Source organism: Mytilus californianus, unplaced genomic scaffold, assembly GCF_021869535.1.
Source record: "Mytilus californianus isolate M0D057914Y unplaced genomic scaffold, xbMytCali1.0.p SCAF_7, whole genome shotgun sequence".
Lineage (NCBI taxonomy): Eukaryota > Metazoa > Mollusca > Bivalvia > Mytilida > Mytilidae > Mytilus > Mytilus californianus.
The window spans coordinates 104,964,823-104,986,435 of NW_026262723.1; the positions used below are offsets into that span (position 1 = coordinate 104,964,823).

At 31.9% G+C, this 21,613-nt stretch overlaps 1 protein-coding gene and 1 long non-coding RNA gene across 2 annotated transcripts in view; both read left to right on the forward strand.

The window, feature by feature from the left end:
• LOC127709614 (uncharacterized) overlaps positions 1-21,613 on the forward strand; it is a 401,059-nt gene that overhangs the window by 58,709 nt on the left and 320,737 nt on the right. Inside the window, exons 13-21 of the mRNA XM_052215217.1 lie at positions 689-863; positions 1,985-2,174; positions 2,586-2,794; positions 3,702-3,820; positions 5,775-5,983; positions 12,925-13,070; positions 14,549-14,722; positions 15,824-15,982; positions 16,637-16,779. Of these exons, the coding sequence (XP_052071177.1) occupies positions 689-863; positions 1,985-2,174; positions 2,586-2,794; positions 3,702-3,820; positions 5,775-5,983; positions 12,925-13,070; positions 14,549-14,722; positions 15,824-15,982; positions 16,637-16,779 (1,524 nt within the window). The remainder of the gene's footprint in view (positions 1-688; positions 864-1,984; positions 2,175-2,585; positions 2,795-3,701; positions 3,821-5,774; positions 5,984-12,924; positions 13,071-14,548; positions 14,723-15,823; positions 15,983-16,636; positions 16,780-21,613) is intronic.
• LOC127708800 (uncharacterized) lies at positions 6,412-7,865 on the forward strand. Its single transcript, XR_007985392.1, has 2 exons — positions 6,412-6,844; positions 7,424-7,865. It is a non-coding gene; the product is annotated as an uncharacterized LOC127708800 (long non-coding RNA).

A 21,613-nucleotide genomic window follows, 5' to 3' on the forward strand; every position in this document is an offset into this window, starting at 1 on the left:
ATTAAAAGGGGTTAAAAAAAGAAAGTCCCTTCTGTTAAGAGTTTACTTGGTAGTAATAGATGCAGGTAATGTTTTTTTGGTAAGTTTTATAAATAGCACAACAGGAAAAGCAAGTCCAACAGTATTTTACAGAACATTTAAAAATGTGAGTGTTAAAAAGTTGGATATATTTTTGAATATTGTCGTGCTGTTTAAACTATAAAGTGATGTAAACCATACATTTAGTTCAGAATTGGATATCAGTACAAATAAATGTGTAAACATTAATATTTTGCAATGTTAAAGGCTAAATGACTACCTCAAAGAATTTTAGAGTTCAATTTCATCAAGACGGAACATCAGAAGTTCAGCTCAACAGAAGTTCAGCTAAAGATTAAAAAAAAAAAACAGTTTTCTTGAATTCTTGAACAGCCCACACCATAATACAAGCTGTAAATAAAAACAAATTTTTACAAATTGTATGAACAAATAACAGAATTTATGACATCAACTTTAACATATGTTATTTGCATATAATTATATTATAATTATATTATAATTAATTAAATTATGAAACATTGTGGTCTTTAAGATGAACCATTAACTTATAACTGTCTTTAGATCATCAATTCTCTGATAACTACCAAATTTATAAAGTTTAATATACTTAAAAAACAGTTTATTGAAGTATAACATTTTTGTATTTTAGTTTGGTGAGATACCAAGAGGAAACAGAGATTATGATAGATGCATTTGCCAGTTTGTCTACAGATCTAAGTCAAATATTGTTAGCCAAGTTCATCATTTACTCTGAAGAACCAAAACCTGTATTTATTATGAGACTGTTGTCACATATACCTACTTTAAGAAAACCGCCTCATCAGGTAGTATAGCAGATTTTTGTTATATTTATTGATTTATTGATTAGATAATAAGGAGAAAAAACACTAACATTTCCATAATTTTATGTTTTAGTAGATAGTTTTGTGAACTGAAATAGGTTTACAGTACTTAAATTAATATCTTGATGAAAAATATAAAAGTTTTTTATCAGTTGCTTAATATCAATAACAAATGCTACAGGCATATTCAGGCTGAGAGCTAGGTCAATAATAAATTAATTAGAAGGTTCGGAAAAGTTGGGATTTTGACTTCCAGTGGAAAACTTTAGAATGCACAGAAGGATCAGTAAATTTGCTTATCAAAGTCACATAAACCTCATAAAGAGTTGTTGAATGGATTCTTCTCAAGGGGCCTAGGTGACCGTTTGGTTTAAGTAGTTCATCTATTGTACCACTAGCCTGTCAACAAGGGGTTGTGAGTTCAAACCAAGCACTTGCAGGTGTGTCTTAATTGACTATGATTGCCAGTTTTCCTGCCGAAGGTCGTGGTTCTCTCTGGGCATTAAGGCTAATTACTCTGCCAATAAAAACTGGCCACCATAAAATAGCTAATTGTGCTGAAAGTGGCTTTGTAAACACTAAATATTGAATCAATCAATTGAAAAGGTTCTTAAAGCTACTAATTTAATGGGAGTTGAGTTTCCAAAGACTGAGGTATTTGACATTTTCAAAATGACAAGATATAAATTTACCTTAGCATTTGCTATTTGAATGAATTAAAGGAATTCATATAGAATTGATTTACAGGGATAATTTAGAATTTGATATGCTTTGAACAAATGTGTGCTCTTCTTTTCTTTGAATATCAAAATTCATGTGTTGCTAGTCCAAATGTCTAGTAATTTATAGGGCAGTAGTGATAAAGATGGTCAATTTGTATTAATTTGTATTTAACACAACTTGCTACCTTTTGCACTGATGTGGTTAGGAACAAACATCAATCAATCAATCAATCATTTAACACAAATGAGGAAAATATACTTCATATATAAAATGGTTGTATTTCAAAAACTGGAAAAACAATATTTTACAATTAATTTTATATAGATATATATAAGTAGGCAACATTTGTTATTATTAATTTCTATGTTTTCTACCTTCAGAGTGTATTACTTGCCATTGAAGATCTATGCTTCAATAGAAATAAGTTTCCACAGTCATTGTACACTGGAAAGCTGTATCAGAGGGCATTACTTACACTTGGTATTGTGGTTAATCAACTTTCCAAAGCTGGAGATCAGAAAACTGCATCAGAAATCATAGAAAAAGTCCATCAGAAATTAGGGCTTCATGGTAAGAAGTTTATATTGCTATTTTGTTTTTCTGTTCCTCTTTCATCTTGCACCATTCCTATGATTTATTATTGGTTTTCAAATATATACTATGTACTTCTTCATTGTAAAATAAAATTGACTGACCTATGACCAGATTTTACTTTGTGTTGGCATATAATTTTTGGTATGATGGAATATTTCTGATGAACTCTTATATAATATAGAAACATATTTTCAACTTAAGTGGCAATTATTTTCTTGATCTGTTCCAATATTTTATAAAAGATTGAATACTTAATTATCAAGTTACTACTTTTCTTTTATACTGCTTTCCTAGAGAAATAGTTATTAGAATGAAAAGACAAAATATTTTAATCCAAAACAATCTTTTTTATAAAGGTTAATTATTACTTCTTCATCCATTGCATAGATCCTTGGAGCTACAAAGTAAAACGTGCCACACAAACAACAAAACAACAGGAAGTACATGATCACTGGAACGTTGTTCTTCTAGAAACTTTGGGCAATGCTGGATTGGACTCTTCATACGATTATATTGTTTCTCATGTCAATACAACAAATTCTCCATGGATAAAACGGGCCGGACTTAATGCTCTTAGAAAATATGAACATGAGATGGTAAATATAGTATTTTCTAATATTGAAAGCATTCATGGATGCCTCTTTTCATTGTTTATGTACAATTCTGTTGTTTTAGAAATTTATGGTTATGCAGCTGCCAGAATTTCATGTTCTGAGGTGTTTTGTTTTTGATTCAGTCATTAAATGTATACCATTAAAAAATTATGTCCCTACATACATATTTGTAAATAAAGTTTTTATTGATTTAAAAAGAAACAAACATTTAAAAAAACACACATTTACGATATTAAATGTCTTTATTGTTTTGAAATAAGAACTTTAACTATGATGAAGTTCATCCAATTTATGCGGCCTATTTTAATAAATATTTTTCTGGCAAGCTATGGGATAATTAGTTTAATCATAATGTGCTATTGGAAGTCCTAAATGTTTATATTGTTTCAGTATTTTGCAAAGAAATTGTTGTTCATTCATGGCAGTATTTCTAATGTTTCTTATGGCAGTATTTCTTATGTTTCTTACCAGATCATAATCTAATTTCTAATATTTCAAAAAATGTGTTTGTCTATTTTCATATTCGATGAGCTAAAATTTGATAGCTTATTTATGGTAATCTCTCAAAAATACAAGATCCAATGGTTAAACAAGAAATCAATTAAGCAGTCAAATAAAGAAAAATCAAGGACAATAACTAAACTTTGCTTTATTAGTAATATTTCTGTTAAAATCTTTGTGAAATTTACCACTTTTAAGCTCACTTTGCCACAGGCTATGCACTCCAAACATCTTTTGTTATATTCAGGTATTGTTGAAAATATCTAGTAGGTTGTGTTTCATTAGGTCTTTTATGTTAATTGTTTATTTTATTCCAGGTAAAATTACACTTGAACATTACCATGCTAAATCTTTTAGTTATTGTATAGTAGTACATATTTCTTTTCAGACAGCTGATACCATGCTGAAAACAGCTTTATATGATGAAGATGAAAATGTTCGATATGAGGCCTTGTTATTGTATCAAGCACATCCAAAATCAAAAACTATTTCTCCTCTAAATAGCAGGTACACTGTAGGGTCAGCATTCTTTTTGTCATATTCATCATCCTCCATGTATGAATTCAGATATCTTAATTTGCACATTACTATGAATTTTACAAAGATTGTGTTCCGTGCATTTGTCTCTTTGAACAAGCTAATGAATTTCTATTTTCAGTTTTATCTTATAAACTACATAATTAAAGCATTTTTTAAGACTTTATGGTCAAATTTAGCACCAAAAAGTCATAGAACATAATTCATCTGTGTGTGCAAATTATGTCTTCTTGTTAAACCTATGATATGAAAAGAAATTATGTAACTTTTTACTCCAATGAACTATATATAGCATATAACAACAAATTCATTGGCTATTTATGAAAATTCCCTGAATTTTCTTTTTAATTTTCCAGATTGAATTTTATGGAGATTATTGATATAAGAGCTCAAAAGATACCAGGCCTATAATTTTTTATGCCAGACACGTTTTTTGTCTACATAAGACTCATCAGTGACGCTCGAATCAAAACAGTTGAAATGCCAAATCAAATACGAAATTGGAGAGCATATAACCTCGGCATTACCTTGAGACATACTCTCTGACAGCCAATCAATCCTCAGAAACTGGTTGACATGTAGATGTTGTTGATTTTTTGTGATCAATGATATCTCATTGTTATCTGATTCATCGATGTATACCCCACAACTCCATTTCATAGAATAATATCTTGGTTTGCAGATGCATCTATGAGAGTATGACAATATATTATGAGATAAAATTGGACTCATCCATACTTCATCCTGTATGGTTTTTGTCTCTCTTTGACGGAGTAAAAAAGCAAGACATAGGTATGATGTTTCTGGCGTTGGCGTCAGCGGTGTCAACAGTGTATTAGTTTGTGAATAGGTCAGTTTATGGAGAACCACTAGTGGTAGGTCAATGATATTTGGTATGCATTTGTATTAGCATTGTCACATCTCATTTCCATGGAGATTATTTGACCCCCGCCCCCTCAGTCATGGTCTATTAACTTTGAAAATTTTTGCTTAGTTTACATATATTAGTTTGTGGTGAGGTCAGTTAATGTGTAACCACTAGTGATAGGTCAATGATATTTGGTATGCAGTTGTATTAGCATTGGCACATCTCATTTCCATGGAGATTGTTTGGCCCTGTACCTTTAGTCATGATTCATTGACTTTGAATATTTTGCATAACTTACATGTTTAAAGTATTGCTATTTTAATTTCAACATTTGCATTTTACTATCAAATTAACAAAAAGGCAAAACATATCTCTGTGTCAACAGTTTATTTAATCCGGGTTAACTTTGACTATGTTTGCCTACTAGTTCAATTGTCACATCCTGTCAAATCAAAAGTACCTGGGTATAGATACCTTCTTTTTTAATACAATTAGAAGATAACAGTATTGTATCTTAAGATTTTCAGGCATCAAGAGATGATTTGTTGTTCACAAATTAAATTTACATACATATTGGCACAGCTAGTAAACGGATATTTCTAACCATCAAATAAAAAAATGATGTCTGCAATCTTCAATTACAATACTGTTATCTTCATTATATTGCATCTGAAAAGATGAATTATACACTGAAATTCAGTCACATGGCATCTGATCTAGCAAACACACAATTTCAGACCATCAATCATGGAATTGATGCCCTAAAATTTGAGGTTTTTATCAAATCAAAATGAGAGTTACTGTAAATTCATAAATTACTGCGTGCATCTATTATTGCGATTTTTGAAGAATGAACAAAAATGTGTGAGATTTATTATTACGATTTCAGGAAAATGTGCATTAAGATATATGGATCAGATTTCATACTACAAGTTGTTATTATTGCGATGCTCACCCAGTCGCATTATTCGCATTATTAGAATCCTTGCAATAATTTCTGAATTTACAGTTCAACTAATGTTTCATTTGAATATGATTTTTTTGTCATTTTTGTAGATATTCAGACAATGGTAGCAGCATAGTTGATCCTTATGCATCAGACATAATTGAGCTTCAGGGTCACCAAAGACACAAGAGAGGATTCTGGGATGGATTAGAGTTCAAACTATCTTCACCTAGTGTAGACTGGCAGAAAAAAGTCGGAACCAAAGAACTTGGTGCATCTTTTGGAATAGTCATTGAAAATTACCTTGATTTGAAAATTGGTAAGTCAATTATTGCATTTATGTTGATATCTTGAAATTTGGAAATAGGTAAACATTATATACTATACTGTAATTGGTTTTTTAAAGGCAGTGCTTTAATGCCTTTCTAGTTGCCAGGTTAATCCTTCCTTCCGCGATATCCAACTTATCTACGTGGGGGGTCATTAGACTCCAAGTAGATCCGGAAATGTTGAATTCTCTCCTCTTCTTATTGCGATATAAAATGTTTTTTGTTTCATTTCATTTACATTGGGAAATAGAGAAACGATCATTGTGTTTTGTTAGTTTTAAAAACTTTTGATATATTAGTATTTTGCATTATAAGCAGTCAACCGATTGACAAACTAGAATTATTTGAATTCCGTGTGGAAAGAGCTCGGGTTAATTTCGAGTGTTATCTGCAATCTAGATGTTTAGAAATCATTTCAGTCGTTGATATAATAATTAAAGGTCGACTGAACATGAATTATATTATACAATTTAAAGCGCATTTCTGTTTATGCACGTGAACCTGTCTAACGTTATTTTTGCAGTTATATAAAGTAGCAAATTATCGTTCCTGAATAGGTGGCGCCGTGGTAGCGGATCCTGTTCCTCTTCTTCCGGTTTCTGCACTGTGCAACTATTTCAGTTATATTTTTAATTAACGATGCCAAGTACTTGTTGTTGTGTACCTGGATGTCATTTAAGAGGAGGACATGCATTTCCAAATGACTTAAAAAGAAGGAAAAGTTGGATCAACGCCATGGCCCATACGCAGATTGGACGAGAACACGATGATATCGTGGAGTCCATCTCAATCAGCTGTTGTTTGCAAGGCACGTTTTACTGAAAAAGACTACGTGCAGGAAACTATTCGTAGTAAAACTCTATTTTCTTTGTGAAATATATAGTTATATATGTAATCTCCATGCGAATAAACCAAAGTCTGTTTACAACCGCAATTATCGTTTTAGAATAAAAGGGGGTGGGTAATTCAAGACGTCATAATTTTTTGGATTACGATTCAATGTGATCTGTTTGAGATTTTTTGGTGATTGCTACAATTATAATGATTTCTTACAAGAGGTATATCATACTGAGAATTATTTTAATTTTTAGCAGTAATTATGCTAATGTAGTAATGACAGGAATGCATAAGCTATGCCTCATAGACTTTCTTGAAAAATATCAATGACAATGTTAACAGGAACAAAACAATGACATGCTCTCATCTATATTATAGTTATTTAGGTACAAACAATGTACGTTTGTTGCATAAGTCTCTCATTGTTTGTCCTTTGGATTTACATAACATACATTGAATCAGGCAAACATAGTTTTATCCAGATTGTAATGAATAAATCTAGTTAATATTTCGCCAGGTAGTACAAAGTATACATTGCTAATGGAAGTTCATTTAATTATAAAAAAACTATAATGTTTTATAACCTTTTTCAGGGCGCAAACCCACCATACAGAGACTTAAGTCTACTGCAATTCCCAGCCTATTTTCCTGGACCAAGCAAGAGACTGAATCGTCCGGTATTTTTCACCATCCAACTTCAAATTAAAGTTTCCTACGACTTGGATTATTATTGACAGCACAGAATATCCTGTGATAAAACCTAAAGCTCCTAGAGCTCAGGCAACCTTTTCATCAAATAAAAACAGAAACACTGAAAATTCTTGAATGTTCAACACCTGGTGGTTTAGTCAACTATGTCTCTATGTCACATAGAGCGAATAATTGGACTTGGCAAAACATACAAAATTCTAATAAATCCTATGAATGGAACTGAAACAAAACTTTCATCTGAAATAACATTTAATTGTTTTATGTTGTGTAATTTTAGAACTTGTATTGTGCCAAAGGATGCATAAATAAAAGTGACGCAATGAATTTTGTTCTGATATATATATATTTACAATTACATGCACATGTAAATTGTAATGCATATAAAAATAAGGAGATGTGGTATGATATTCAGTGAGTTTATCAAACTAAAGTGCATAAGAAATGGGTTTAAGCAGTTACAGGTGTTACTGTCACCGTACAATCTCCAACAATGAGAAAAACTCGTACCCTGTAAAAAATTTCAGAGATCTTACAACTAAGTTTTGTTGTCTCACCTTGACTTTGGTGAATTTTTTATATCTGTTGATGTAAATATAAAAAAGAAGATGTGGTATGATTGCCAATGAGACAACTCTCCACACATGCACAAGAGACCAAATGACACAGAAACTAACAGCTATAGGTCACAGTACGGCCTTCAACAATGAGCAAAGCCCATACTGCACAGTCAGCTATAAAAGGCCCAGAAATGACAATGTAAAACAATTCAAACAAGAAATCTAACGGCCTATTTTATGTAAAAAAATGAACAAATATGCAACACATAAACAAACGACAACCACTGAATTACACTTTTATAGGCTCCTGACTTGGGACAGGCACATACATGTACATACAGAATGTGGCGGGCTTAAACATGTTAGCAGGATCCCAACCCTCCCCCTAACCTGGGACAGTGGTGTAACAGTACAATATAAGAAAGAACTATAAAAATCAGTTGAAAGAGGCTAAACTCATCAGATGGATAAATACAAATACAAGTGGACGTGGTTGGGTAGTTGTACATCCAAACAACAAAAAGACACTAAGTACAAATCTGAGAGTACTCGCAGTTACTGACAGCTAGTTCAAAGCCAATAACAACTGATAAAAAAATCTTGCATCTAAGACTAAATTATCAATCCGTAAGCTCCCTTTAGAATTTTATAAATTTTAGATTTTACATTTCTGAGTTATGGGGTTTTATTCATTAAAAAAGGGGGGATTTTCCAGTTTTTGGACAACAACTCAAAATTGCTTTAAGCAGTTCACATGAAACTTTGGTGAATTATTTATAGCTATTGATGTAATCTCCCTATTGATTTTCATAAATTTCAAATATGACATTGAGAAGAAATTGAACTTTATTTGTTTATAGTCTGGCAACAGATTTATTAAGTATTGCACAACAGCACAGTGTATTGCACAACAGCAAGAAATCTTTAATTGAATATAAATTCAATTCATATAACCGATTTCAAGTTCATTGACTACATTTATTCAGAAACTATAATATGTCAAATATTTAATTACAATCCAAATTCAGACCTGTATCAAGCTTGAATATTGTGTCCATTTTTGCCCCAGCTATTTAGGGTAGTACCTTTGCGGGTGTATCCAGCTGCTCTCAGCGAATCAATTTATTTCTTAATTAAGAACTCCTTTTTATACGACCGCAAAAAATTTTTGTGGTCGTATATTGGTATGACGTTGGCGTCGTCGTCGTCCGGCGTCGTCGTCCGAAGACACATTAGTTTTCGCACTCTAACTTTAGTTTAAGTGAATGGATCTCAATGAAATTTTAAAATAGGTTCAATACCACAAAGGGAAAGTGGGGATTGATTTTGGGGGTTATGGTACCAACAGTTAAGGAATTAGGGGCCAAAAATAAGCATTTTTGTAACTTCCAGACATAACTTGTGTGTAAGTGTATGGATCTCTCTGACATTGTACCACAAGGTTCCATATCACAAAGGGAATGCTGGGATTGATTTTTGGGGGTAATTGCCTCCAAATTTTAGGAATTAGGGGCCAAAAAGGGGCAAAAAACAAGCATTTTTCTAGTTTCATGACAATAACTTATGTGCAAGTCTATGGATCTCTCTGACATTGTATCACAAGGTTTCATATCACAAAGGGAATGCTGGGATTGAATTTGGGGGTAATTGCCTCCAAATTTTAGGAATTAGGGGCCAAAAAGGGGCAAAAAACCAGCATTTTTCTAGTTTCATGGCAATAACTTGTGTGTAAGTGTATGGATCTTTATGAAATTGTACTACAAGGTTCCATATCACAAAGGGAAAGCTGGAATTGAGTTTGGGGGTAATTGCCTAAAAAGTTTAGGAATAAGGGGCCAAAAATAAGCATTTTTCTAGTTTCCAGACAATAACTTGTGTTCAAGTGTATGGATCTCTCTGACATTGTACCACAAGGTTCCATATCACAAAGGGAATGCTGGGATTGATTTTTGGGGGTAATTGCCTCCAAATTTTAGGAATTAGGGGCCAAAAAGGGGCAAAAAACAAGTATTTTTCTAGTTTCATGACAATAACTTGTGTGCAAGTCTATGGATCTCTCTGACATTGTATCACAAGGTTCCATATCACAAAGGGAATGCTGGGATTGAATTTGGGGGTAATTGCCTCCAAATTTTAGGAATTAGGGGCCAAAAAGGGGCAAAAAACAAGCATTTTTCTAGTTTCATGGCAATAACTTATGTGTAAGTGTATGGATCTTTATGAAATTGTACTACAAGGTTCCATATCACAAAGGGAAAGCTGGAATTGAGTTTTGGGGTAATTGCCCAAAAAGTTTAGGAATAAGGGGCCAAAAATAAGCATTTTTCTAGTTTCCAGACAATAACTTGTGTTCAAGTGTATGGATCTCTCTGAAATTGTACTGCAAGGTACCATACCACAAAGGGAATGCTGGGATTGATTTTTGGGGTAATTGCCTCCAAATTTTAGGAATTTGGGACCAAAAAGGAACCAAAAAACAAGCATTTTTCTAGTTTCCAGACAATAACATGTGTGTAAGTGTATGGATCTCTCTAACATTGTATCACATGGTTCCATATCACAAAAGGAATGCTGGGATTGATTTTGGGGGTAATTGCCTCCAAATTTTAGAAATTAGGGGCCAAAAAGGGGCAAAAAACAAGCATTTTTCTAGTTTCATGGCAATAACTTGTGTGTAAGTGTATGGATCTTTATGAAATTGTACTACAATGTTCCATATCACAAAGGGAAAGCTGAGTTTGAGTTTGGGGGTAATTGCCCTAAACGTTTAGGAATTTGTGACCAAAAAGGGACCAAAAAACAAGCATTTTTCTAGTTTCCAGACAATAACATGTGTTCAAGTGTATGAATCTCTCTGAAATTGTACTGCAAGGTACCATACCACAAAGGGAAGGCTGGGATTGAGTTTTGGGGTGATGAATCATAAGGGGGTTCAAAAAATTGGGGGGGGGGGGATTCTTTTTCCTTTTTTTTCTTTAAAATTTTCCATTTTAAATTGGTTATTTCTGATTTATATATAAAAGCAAATAATAATGATATGGTTTGAATAGGTAAATTAAATTTTTTTAAGTATCTTAGACCACTTTCATTCTGTGTCAGAAACCTATGCTGTGTCAAATATTTAATTACAATCCAAATTCAGTGCTGAATCAAGCTTGAATGTTGTGTTCATACTTGCCCCAACTGTTCAGGGTTCGACCTCTGAGGTCGTATCAAGCTGCGCCCCAGCGGAGCATTTTATTTCATTCATAAATTACTTTATGCTTGGAAATATAATTTTGCTTGGAGTTGAAAGAGTTGACATGTTGCAATGTACATTTACTCTACATAGTTCTATGGTACCAAATCAAAAGTTTCTATAAAGAAAGAAGTCAAAGGTTTCCCATCATAGTTTAGTTACATACATTTTTTTTGTACCTGAGGTCGTTGAATATAGATCATTATATAAATAAGGAGATGTGTTATGATTGCCAATGAAAAAACTAAGGATTTTCTTATCCAAGGAATAGATTTCCTTAGCCGTATTTGGCACAACTTTTTGGAATTTTGGGTCCTCAATGCTCTTCAACTTTGTACTTGTTTGGCTTTGTTACTATTTTGATCTGAACGTCACTGATGAGTCTTATGTAGACGAAACACACGTCTGGCGTATTAAATTATAATCCTGGTACCTTTGATAACTAATTTGACTATAAAACATAGATAAAAAAGGTACAAACTGGACATAATGCACTAGTTCATAAACAAGTGAGAACAATCGCCTTCATATAGTGCTCAGAATATGACATTCATAAAACTTATTCAATATCATTAGAGAACTCTAAATCTTAAATACTGAAAGCCACCTCTGATAAGTACACTGTACTATGCAAGATAATGATATAACTGGACTTAAAATACACACAACCTGTAATTAACTGCCTTTACAGCGCTTTCGTGCTTTGATTTATGGATATTTTGTCACCTTAGTAAAGTTTTCATGATAGAAAGTTTTTATTTTGCAGTTTATTTTATCACTTTCGGAAGTACGCATTTTGTCAGAATTTTGTTGATTTTCATGAAGTATTCACAAAATGACTTTTTACTGAAGATATCGAAAGAGTAGGTTTGGTAAGGTCCCTCTTTGGCCACAAATGTTAAATTCTTTATTTCAAGATGGAAAGTATTTAGATAATTTTCTCAAGTTTTCATACTAAGCTTAGTCAGTTTTATGTGTACCAATTAGGATGAAAAAAGCGATTTATGTGAAAATCAACAAAATCTTCTGGATTTCAGCCACAATTAGGCCAAGGAAACATGGGATGCAGTGTTCAACAAACCAAAGACTCACATCAAATAGTTCATTTTTTTAAATTAACTTTATCTTAAAAAATCTTTTTTGTGGACACATGGGCTATGTATTTGTTTCCATTCCCCAAAACCTATTGAAATTTGCATGTTTTCATTATATTTTGTTGAAAATTACGGTAAATGCTATTTATAAAGTCATAAAAAGAATGCTGATAAATAAATTTCAAAACAAAAATACATGTCTCCTATCTATTCATTGTTAAAGCTATGCTATATCGTGATAATGGCTAATTATTCCTAATTGAAAAATTAAGAAATAAAAAGGGGCTGAATTCGGGGCTTATCAAAAACATACTTTTTGTTCCATTTTGAATCTTCTTATGCACTGTTTATCCCTTCCACTTTTCCTGTACAAAAAGTCAAAATAAGCAAAAGAAAAAATGAAAAAGTAATTTCTTATTCATCTACACCTTTTCCACCTGAAAAAAACCCTCAATTTTTCACATATTTTTACATTTGTTAATTTTTTTAAACAGCTCCTTTGAGTGGCCATTTTAAAGTGAGTGCACATGATGAAGCCTATGCCATAGTCCATGTGGGAATGATTGGAATCAATATTCCATTTTTTGTTGCCAGACTGTGTTATAAGGGAGATACATCATACAATTTCAACATATTTCAGGTCAGTACTAAGTTTAGACCAGGGTTAGTTGAAGAACAGAATAATTTTCAACTGAACATCTGGTTTTTTTTCTACAAAAAGCCAGCTGATGCTTGGATTATAATTGAATAATGATTGGTTGCATACCTTATTTGAGTTTGACCACATTTTCATATAATTATAACTATTAAAAAATGTCATTTAAGATAATAGATTTTTTTATTAGCCATTATAGAATATAATGTGGTGATGTCAGTTATTCATTAGTTGAATAGTGGCTTTGGAAAGTCAAAGAATGTTCTGATGTCTGAAAGCATTTTTTGGACATTAAAATGCATTCCATGTGAAAGATATGGGAATTGCAGACCAGGACTTGCAAAAATGAGAGCCTTAAAAAAATTGATTTAAACACAACCATCTGTAGCTTAATTTGGCACAGTTATTTTCTTTTAATCAATAAGGAGGTAAATTTTCAAGGTGACCAATTCAGATAGAAAAGAAATATTAGTCACTGTAACACTAAAGATACCTCATGAGAGATGCAGGTTCTTTGGAGCCTCTAGTTTATGATTAAATTCTATATTACTGTAAAAAGATATTGAACAAAATTTATTGGTACATCTATTAAAACAGTTGATTAAAAATATTTGTTTTTGTCTCACCTTGACAGAGTCAAAAAGCGAGACATAGGTATGCTGTTTCCGGCATCGGCGGGGCGGCAGTATCAACAATGTATTAATTTGTGTGATTAGGTCTAGTTCATGGTGAACCACTAGTGGTAGGTCAGTGATATTTGGTATGCAGTTGTATTAGCATTGGCACATCTCATTACCATGGAGATTATTTGGCCCCGCCCCCTCAGTCAAGGTCTATTGACTTTGAAACTTTGCTTAGTTTTCATGTATTAGTTTGTGATAAGGTCAGTTAATGGGGAACCACTAGTGATAGGTCAATGATATTTGGTATGCAGTTGTATAAGCATTGGCATATCTCATTTCCATCGAGATTATTTGGCCCGCCTCCTCATTCATGGTCTATTGACTTTGAAACTTTTGCTAAGTTTTTATGTATTAGTTTGTGATTAGGTCAGTTTAAGATGAGCCACTAATGTAAAGTCAATGATATTCGTATGCAAATGTAATGGCATTTGCAAGTTTCATTTCCATGGAGATTATTTAACCCAACCCCCTAATTATGGTTCATTGACTTTGAAACTTTTACCTAGTTTACAAGTTAATGTTTGTGTTTAGGTTTGTTTAAAGGGAACGACTTACGAAAAGACAATGGTATTTGGTTTGCAGTTGTATTAACATTGGCACATCTCATTTCCATGGATATTGTTTAGCCCTGTACCATCAGTCATGGTTCATCGACTTTGAATATTTGCATAACTTACATGTTAAAGTATTGCTATTTTAATTTCAACATTTGCATTATCAAAATAACAAATAGGCGAGACATATCTCTGTGTTAACAGTTTATTACCTTATATTTTACAGGAAGGAAATGGGAAACAGTTCATTAAAATGATTCTTAGTTTTGATAAAGTGATAAAAGATATTGTGAATGGTATTAAGTCAGGTGTAGACCTGTTTAAAGAAATCATCAGTGGAAAAGGAATTAAAGGCATTATAGACGACTTTATAGCTGCTTTGGAATCACTTCCACAAAAGGTTAAACATTAGTGAATATAGTCTCTATTGTTGATACTGCATTGTTATGATAACTTAATTTCAACGGCTTATCTTCTGTGACCTTTTATATCAAAGTAGGGCTTTTCTAGGAATATTTAAAAATTTGTTTTCTATTTTTTAAAGTAGACATTTCGTAATGTGACATGACTTTGGGCAATCAAATACAATGTGGCTGGGTTCAAGCGCCCAAAATTCCCCTATTCTGAGACCATTATGTAACAACACAGCATAAAATAAAACTAAAAATCAGCTGGAAAGGACTTTGCTCCCCAAATCGGCACAAAACTCTTGTGGATAGTTGTCTCATTGGCAATCATACCACATCTCCTTATTTTAATAAAGCAAGCAAAAAGATAAAAGCCAACAAACACAAAGTAACAATCTATGATTACTCAAATCTTTTTTGTCTGTTTGGCCTTCAAGGCTTAGTTACTTATATGACGAACCCAAAATAGCAAAGAAAAAGTTTCATACATTCTGACTGTTCTCACCGCTATTTCTTTGATTTAGAAACATAATTAATATTGATAATGCTAAAAACTGACGTAGAAATAGAAGGTATAAAATGGTTTTTTTTGTTTTTTATTGTGAAAAATTGTAAGCTCCGATGTCCATTGTTCAACAAAAGCCCATGCTCCTCCTTTTGTGGGAAAAATTTGGTTGATTTTTTAGGGACCACTGAAGCATGACTGGAGCGGGCCCCCTCTTATGGCACTCAGTGGCCCCCTCCCCTCCCCCTTATGAAAATTTCTGGATCCGCCACTGATGACATCAAATATCCAAGAAAATACATGTTAAACTCAATCCATGAAAGATTGGTGCACATGAAAATAAATGAAACCACAATTTTCAAGTTAAGGGACCCATGAACAGGTGTTATGAAACCATGTATGTACTTTTAATTGACATTGATAAGGACCAAAGCACATTCTGATCGGATTTAAATTTTAATGAATCTTCCCATTTCAACGGATTGAATTTTTAGTGTATAACATATATTTGTCTCAATGATTTAAATACAGACTTGGATGTACCTTCATTTTTTTATATCTGATTTAGACTTTTTTTGTCTGCAATTAGGTTGCTGATCTTCGTTCAAGAGCTAAAAAAGCAGTTGAAGCAATAGGCAAGTATGATGAAAGTCAGCTACCTGCATTCATGAAACCAGTAAAGAACCTCGTTCACAGAGTAGAGAAACTATTTAATGACATCAAGACCGATGTCATGACATTTTATAATGTAAGTACATTGTAAAGACTTAATTCTCATTTTGAACCTTAGTATTGAAAACTGTTCATAATGTGTGCTTTATTAACTAGCCTTATATCAGTGTCAATATGAAAATAAGGAGATATGGTATGATTACCAATGAGACAACTATTCATTAAAGTTCAAATGAAGTGGATGTTAACAATTATAGGCAACTGTAATGCCTTCAACAATGAGAAAAACCAGTATAGTTGGCTATAAAAGGCACCGACATAAAGGATATGAAACAATTCAATCTAGAAAATTAACGGCTAAATTCATAACAAACAATTTACAAAAAAACAAATAAGACCGTCATGAATCAATGACAACCACTGAACTACAGGCTTCTGAATTGGGACAGACAAGTTTGGTTTAAAGAGGATTTATATAGAAATTTTTTGGTGGTTAAATTGACTGAGTCATCATTAAAGATTTTCTTATCTTTAGATTTCCTAATATAACAGAGAAATGGGACACAGGAAGTTTATAAACATTGCACACCATAAGTCCAATAAACATGTGAATTTGTTTGTGTATTTATAAATTGTAAATGTATACAGTCAGTCCATACCTATTAAAATTAATAACACTGTAAATGAGATATTACTAATTATTAGTACTGAAGAATGCATTTTATTGTAGAAACTAGACGAATTGATCAATGTAAAATTACCAGTAATGGGTGATCAGCTATATCAAGGTGTAGTAGGGATAATTGAAGGATTTAGGATCATTGGCAAGAACCCAAAGTCCTCCATCTTTAAGATTGGACTGGGAGTGTACCAGTAAGTTGTTTGTTATTTGTATATTGTAGATTGATAAGATACACATTTTTTTTGTATTTCAATGGGGGGAGAGGCTCAGTGGCCAAGTGGGTCAAGTGGTCACTAGCCTGTAAACATTAAGGTTGTGAGTTCGATACCCCGCTGTAGGATGGTGGGTTTGACTGTAATTCCCATTGACGAAGATTGCCAGTTTTCTTGCTGATGGTTTATGGTTCTTTCTAAGTACACCGGCTTCATCTACTAATAAAAACTGTCTGACAAAAATTTTATAAATCCTTTTTATTGCTGAATTCATCAAAAAGTGTATTTATCTGGTGTTTTCTATTCAGAGTGAGAAATCTGTTGTATAATACATGATGTATTCTGTAGATAGGATATCCCTCCTTTGACCAGGATATTTCCTTTTGTTTCTTAAAATGAATTTTACAGGACTTGCTTTTGGATGAACTTGTAGTTCCTTTAGGACAGTTTCTCCACAGTACTTTACTGTACTTAATTGTACTTGACTAGGTCTCGACTTTACTTAATTAGTCTGATTCAGTACTTGATGATCTTGGTGTAGTCTGAAATGGTCTCGACCAAGGCTCAACCAGTCTCAACCTGTCTTGACTAGTCTCGACTCAGTCTTAACCAGTCTCGACCTGTCTCGACTAGTCTGAACCTTCAAATTTAGTCTTCACTGGTATAAATCAGCCCATCTAACTAAATTAAATAAAGATCTTACAAAATTCCAGTTTATTTGTTAGTTTGATTCATTGCTGTGAAATGAAAGAATTTAATTAATAGGTAAAAAAAAAAAATTAAATTCAGATAGGCATCTTTAATTTTTTTGATAACTTTTTCAAATCAACTAGGATTTTCATCAAACTATACAGCTATCTTAGTAATATATTGATCTTACTGTATCATAGGTCATTATGTAGTTTGGTGTATTGCTGTCAAATTTAAGGATTAAATTAATCTAGGTAAAAAAAGCTTGAATTTGCAGTTCGGACTATATTCAGATAGTACACTTTAAATCTTTTTATAACTTTTTCAAATCAACTTGGATTTTCATCAAACTATACAGCTACCTTGTTAATATATTGATCTTACTGAATCGAAGGTCATTATGTAGTTTGGTGTATTGCTGTCAAATTTAATCTAGGTCAAAAAAGCTAGGATTTGCACATTTGGACAAAATTCAGATAGTACACTTTGATTTTTTTGATAACTTTTTCAAATCAACTTGGATTTTCATCAAACTATGCAGCTATATTAGTAATATATTGATCTTACTGAATCACAGGTTATTATGTAGTTTGGTGTTTTGCTGTCAAATTTAAGAATTAAATTAATCTAGGTAAAAAAAAGATTGAATTTGCAGTTCGGACTATATTCAGATAGTACACTTTAATTCTTTTTATAACTTTTTCAAATCAACTCAGATTTTCATCTAATTATACAACTACCTTGGTAGTATATATTAATCTTACTGAATCCCAGGTTGTTAAGAAGTTTGGTGTATTGCTGTCAAATTTAAGATTTAAATTAATCTAGGTCCAAAAAGCTAGGATTTGCAGTTCAGACAAAATAGAGATAGTACACTTTTAATTTTTTTGATAACTTTTTCAAATCAACTAGGATTTTAATCTTACTATACAGCTATCTTAGTAATATATTGATCTTACTGAATCATAGGTCATTATGTAGTTTAGTGTTTTGCTGTCAAATTTAAGGATTAAATTAATCTAGGTAAAAAAAGCTTGAATTTGCAGTTTGGACTATATTCAGATAGTACACTTTAATTCTTTTTATAATTTTTTTAAATCAACTTAGATTTTCATCGAACTATACAGCTACCTTGGTAATATATTAATCTTACTGGATCCCAGGTTGTTAAGAAGTTTGGTGTATTGCTGTCAAATTTAATCTAGGTCAAAAAAGCTAGGATTTGCAGTTTGGACAAAATAGAGATAGTACACTTTAATTTTTTTGATAACTTTTTCAAATCAACTAGGATTTTCATCAAACTATACAGCTATCTTAGTAATATATTGATCTTACTGTATCATAGGTCATTATGTAGTTTGGTGTATTGCTGTCAAATTTAAGGATTAAATTAATCTAGGTAAAAAAAGCTTGAATTTGCAGTTCGGACTATATTCAGATAGTACACTTTAAATCTTTTTATAACTTTTTCAAATCAACTTGGATTTTCATCAAACTATACAGCTACCTTGTTAATATATTGATCTTACTGAATCGAAGGTCATTATGTAGTTTGGTGTATTGCTGTCAAATTTAATCTAGGTCAAAAAAGCTAGGATTTGCACATTTGGACAAAATTCAGATAGTACACTTTGATTTTTTTGATAACTTTTTCAAATCAACTTGGATTTTCATCAAACTATGCAGCTATATTAGTAATATATTGATCTTACTGAATCACAGGTTATTATGTAGTTTGGTGTTTTGCTGTCAAATTTAAGAATTAAATTAATCTAGGTAAAAAAAAGATTGAATTTGCAGTTCGGACTATATTCAGATAGTACACTTTAATTCTTTTTATAACTTTTTCAAATCAACTCAGATTTTCATCTAATTATACAACTACCTTGGTAGTATATATTAATCTTACTGAATCCCAGGTTGTTAAGAAGTTTGGTGTATTGCTGTCAAATTTAAGATTTAAATTAATCTAGGTCCAAAAAGCTAGGATTTGCAGTTCAGACAAAATAGAGATAGTACACTTTTAATTTTTTTGATAACTTTTTCAAATCAACTAGGATTTTAATCTTACTATATACAGCTATCTTAGTAATATATTGATCTTACTGAATCATAGGTCATTATGTACAGTCCGTGTAACGTAAAAGTTAACAATACGAACGATGCCCGAATCATGTACGGACGATGCCCGAACGATGTACGTACGCTTCCCGAACGGTGTACGAATGCAAACGAAACGCTGACCGAACGTTGTACGAACGCTGAACGAATGATGTACGAACGAAACCATGTACCATAAACCATACCATAAACGATAACATAAGCACCCTTATATCGTACATCGTATGGTTTTGCGTAAATCTTTTCGTTTAGCGTATATCGTATCGTTTAGCGTACATCGTTTCGTTTAGCGTATATCGTATCGTTTAGCGTACATCGTTTCGTTTAGGGTATATCGTATCGTTTACCGTACATCGTTTCTTGGCGTACATAGTTTCGTTTATCGTATATTGTTTTTTTAAATATATAAAACATGAATTGTGTTCTGTTAAATCTTTTTATAAAGATGATCATAGGCGTAACATTTAGATTGGATGCATATTTCAGTTTTTAATAAATCATCTAACAAATTATAATTTAATTTGACTCGATGTTGATCCAAAATTATTTACATAAACAGTTTGAAAAATAAACACTGAAATAAATTTAAACAAATTAAAAGATACGATTATGAATTTTGTTAGCCGTGGAAATACGTACTTGGTGAATGTGTGGGTAAACTGCAGTCTGCAGGGTTTTCAGTATACATATTTTGAAAATAGCCTAAGGAATTAACATTCTTTTGACCTAAATGAACAATGTATTTTAGACGGAATTCGGAATTAATCTAATGTTCGTACAAAAGTATATTCGGAGTCTTAAGGTTTGCCTTTTGTTCAAAAAATTTGTTAATCATATTTATATATTCTCTTTTATCGCATGTATTTAAACATCGACTGAATAACTGTTTCATCTATATATCGTAATTTAACTTTTTTTTTTAGATTATAGATATATTTTTATTCATCTATCAAATCAGTCGAAAAAAAATTCTAATTCTTAAGTGAAATTATAATTGAGCATCTTCATTTTTGTATTTTCTAACAACAACAAAAAATAGACCGTTTCCCTCTATTCTTCAATTTTCTAAGACCATTTTCCTCTATTCTTTATTTTGCACGTTATACTCTATTCTTGTTTTATATTTTTTACTTTATTTTCCTGTATCTGTATTCCCTTTATTCGTAGCAACCCACCCTAAATATACATATGCTACACAGGGTCTATAGGTCATCGCTTGTGCCGTGATACACATGTTTGCATAACAAAGGATGTTCTTGTTCATATTTATAACATTTTAAATGTCCTCCTAATAAATACATCTAATAGTTGCCACTGGACGTTTAACAGCTAACTATAAATTTATCCGTCATATTCTTAGTTTTGTTATAATGTGTAAATCAAACAACATAATGAAATACTTGCAGATTTTCACTGCCAAAATAATAGGAAATAATTGTACACAAAACCACTCAATCACATCGCTACGCCACAAAGTCTAGCTTTTTCACATGTAAATAAATTATTATCATTAATCTATTTCAAATTAATTTTAAATGATTTTAAATCAAACGGTCATTTTACTAATTTGCCAAAAAAAACAGTTATTTTCATTTCTTTTTTTAAACAGATCGATTGTTTTTCAATGGTCGGTACCTGACAGCATTTATGAAATCTATTTTCATTTTTGCCAGTAAGAAAGCTACATAGAACAGGAAAAATCAGTGTCATAGTAATACTTCCAGGCTTAGTTTTTTTAATTTCTGTTGACATGTGGTTTAATGCAAAAATGTAACTCCTGAATACTGCATTTGTACCCATCAAGCATTTTGGGATTAATAACAAATCTATGGTAGTCTCTTGTACTTTACTTTGCATACAGTAAAGATAAGAAATAAACAAATATGTCTCCGAAGAATGTTGCTTTTGATGATTTTTTAAAAGATGATACCGGTATATCTTTCTTGATAACGAGTGAGCTTCGTGGGGGCTTCGATCTCTGGAACCCGTGTACACTAGCTCT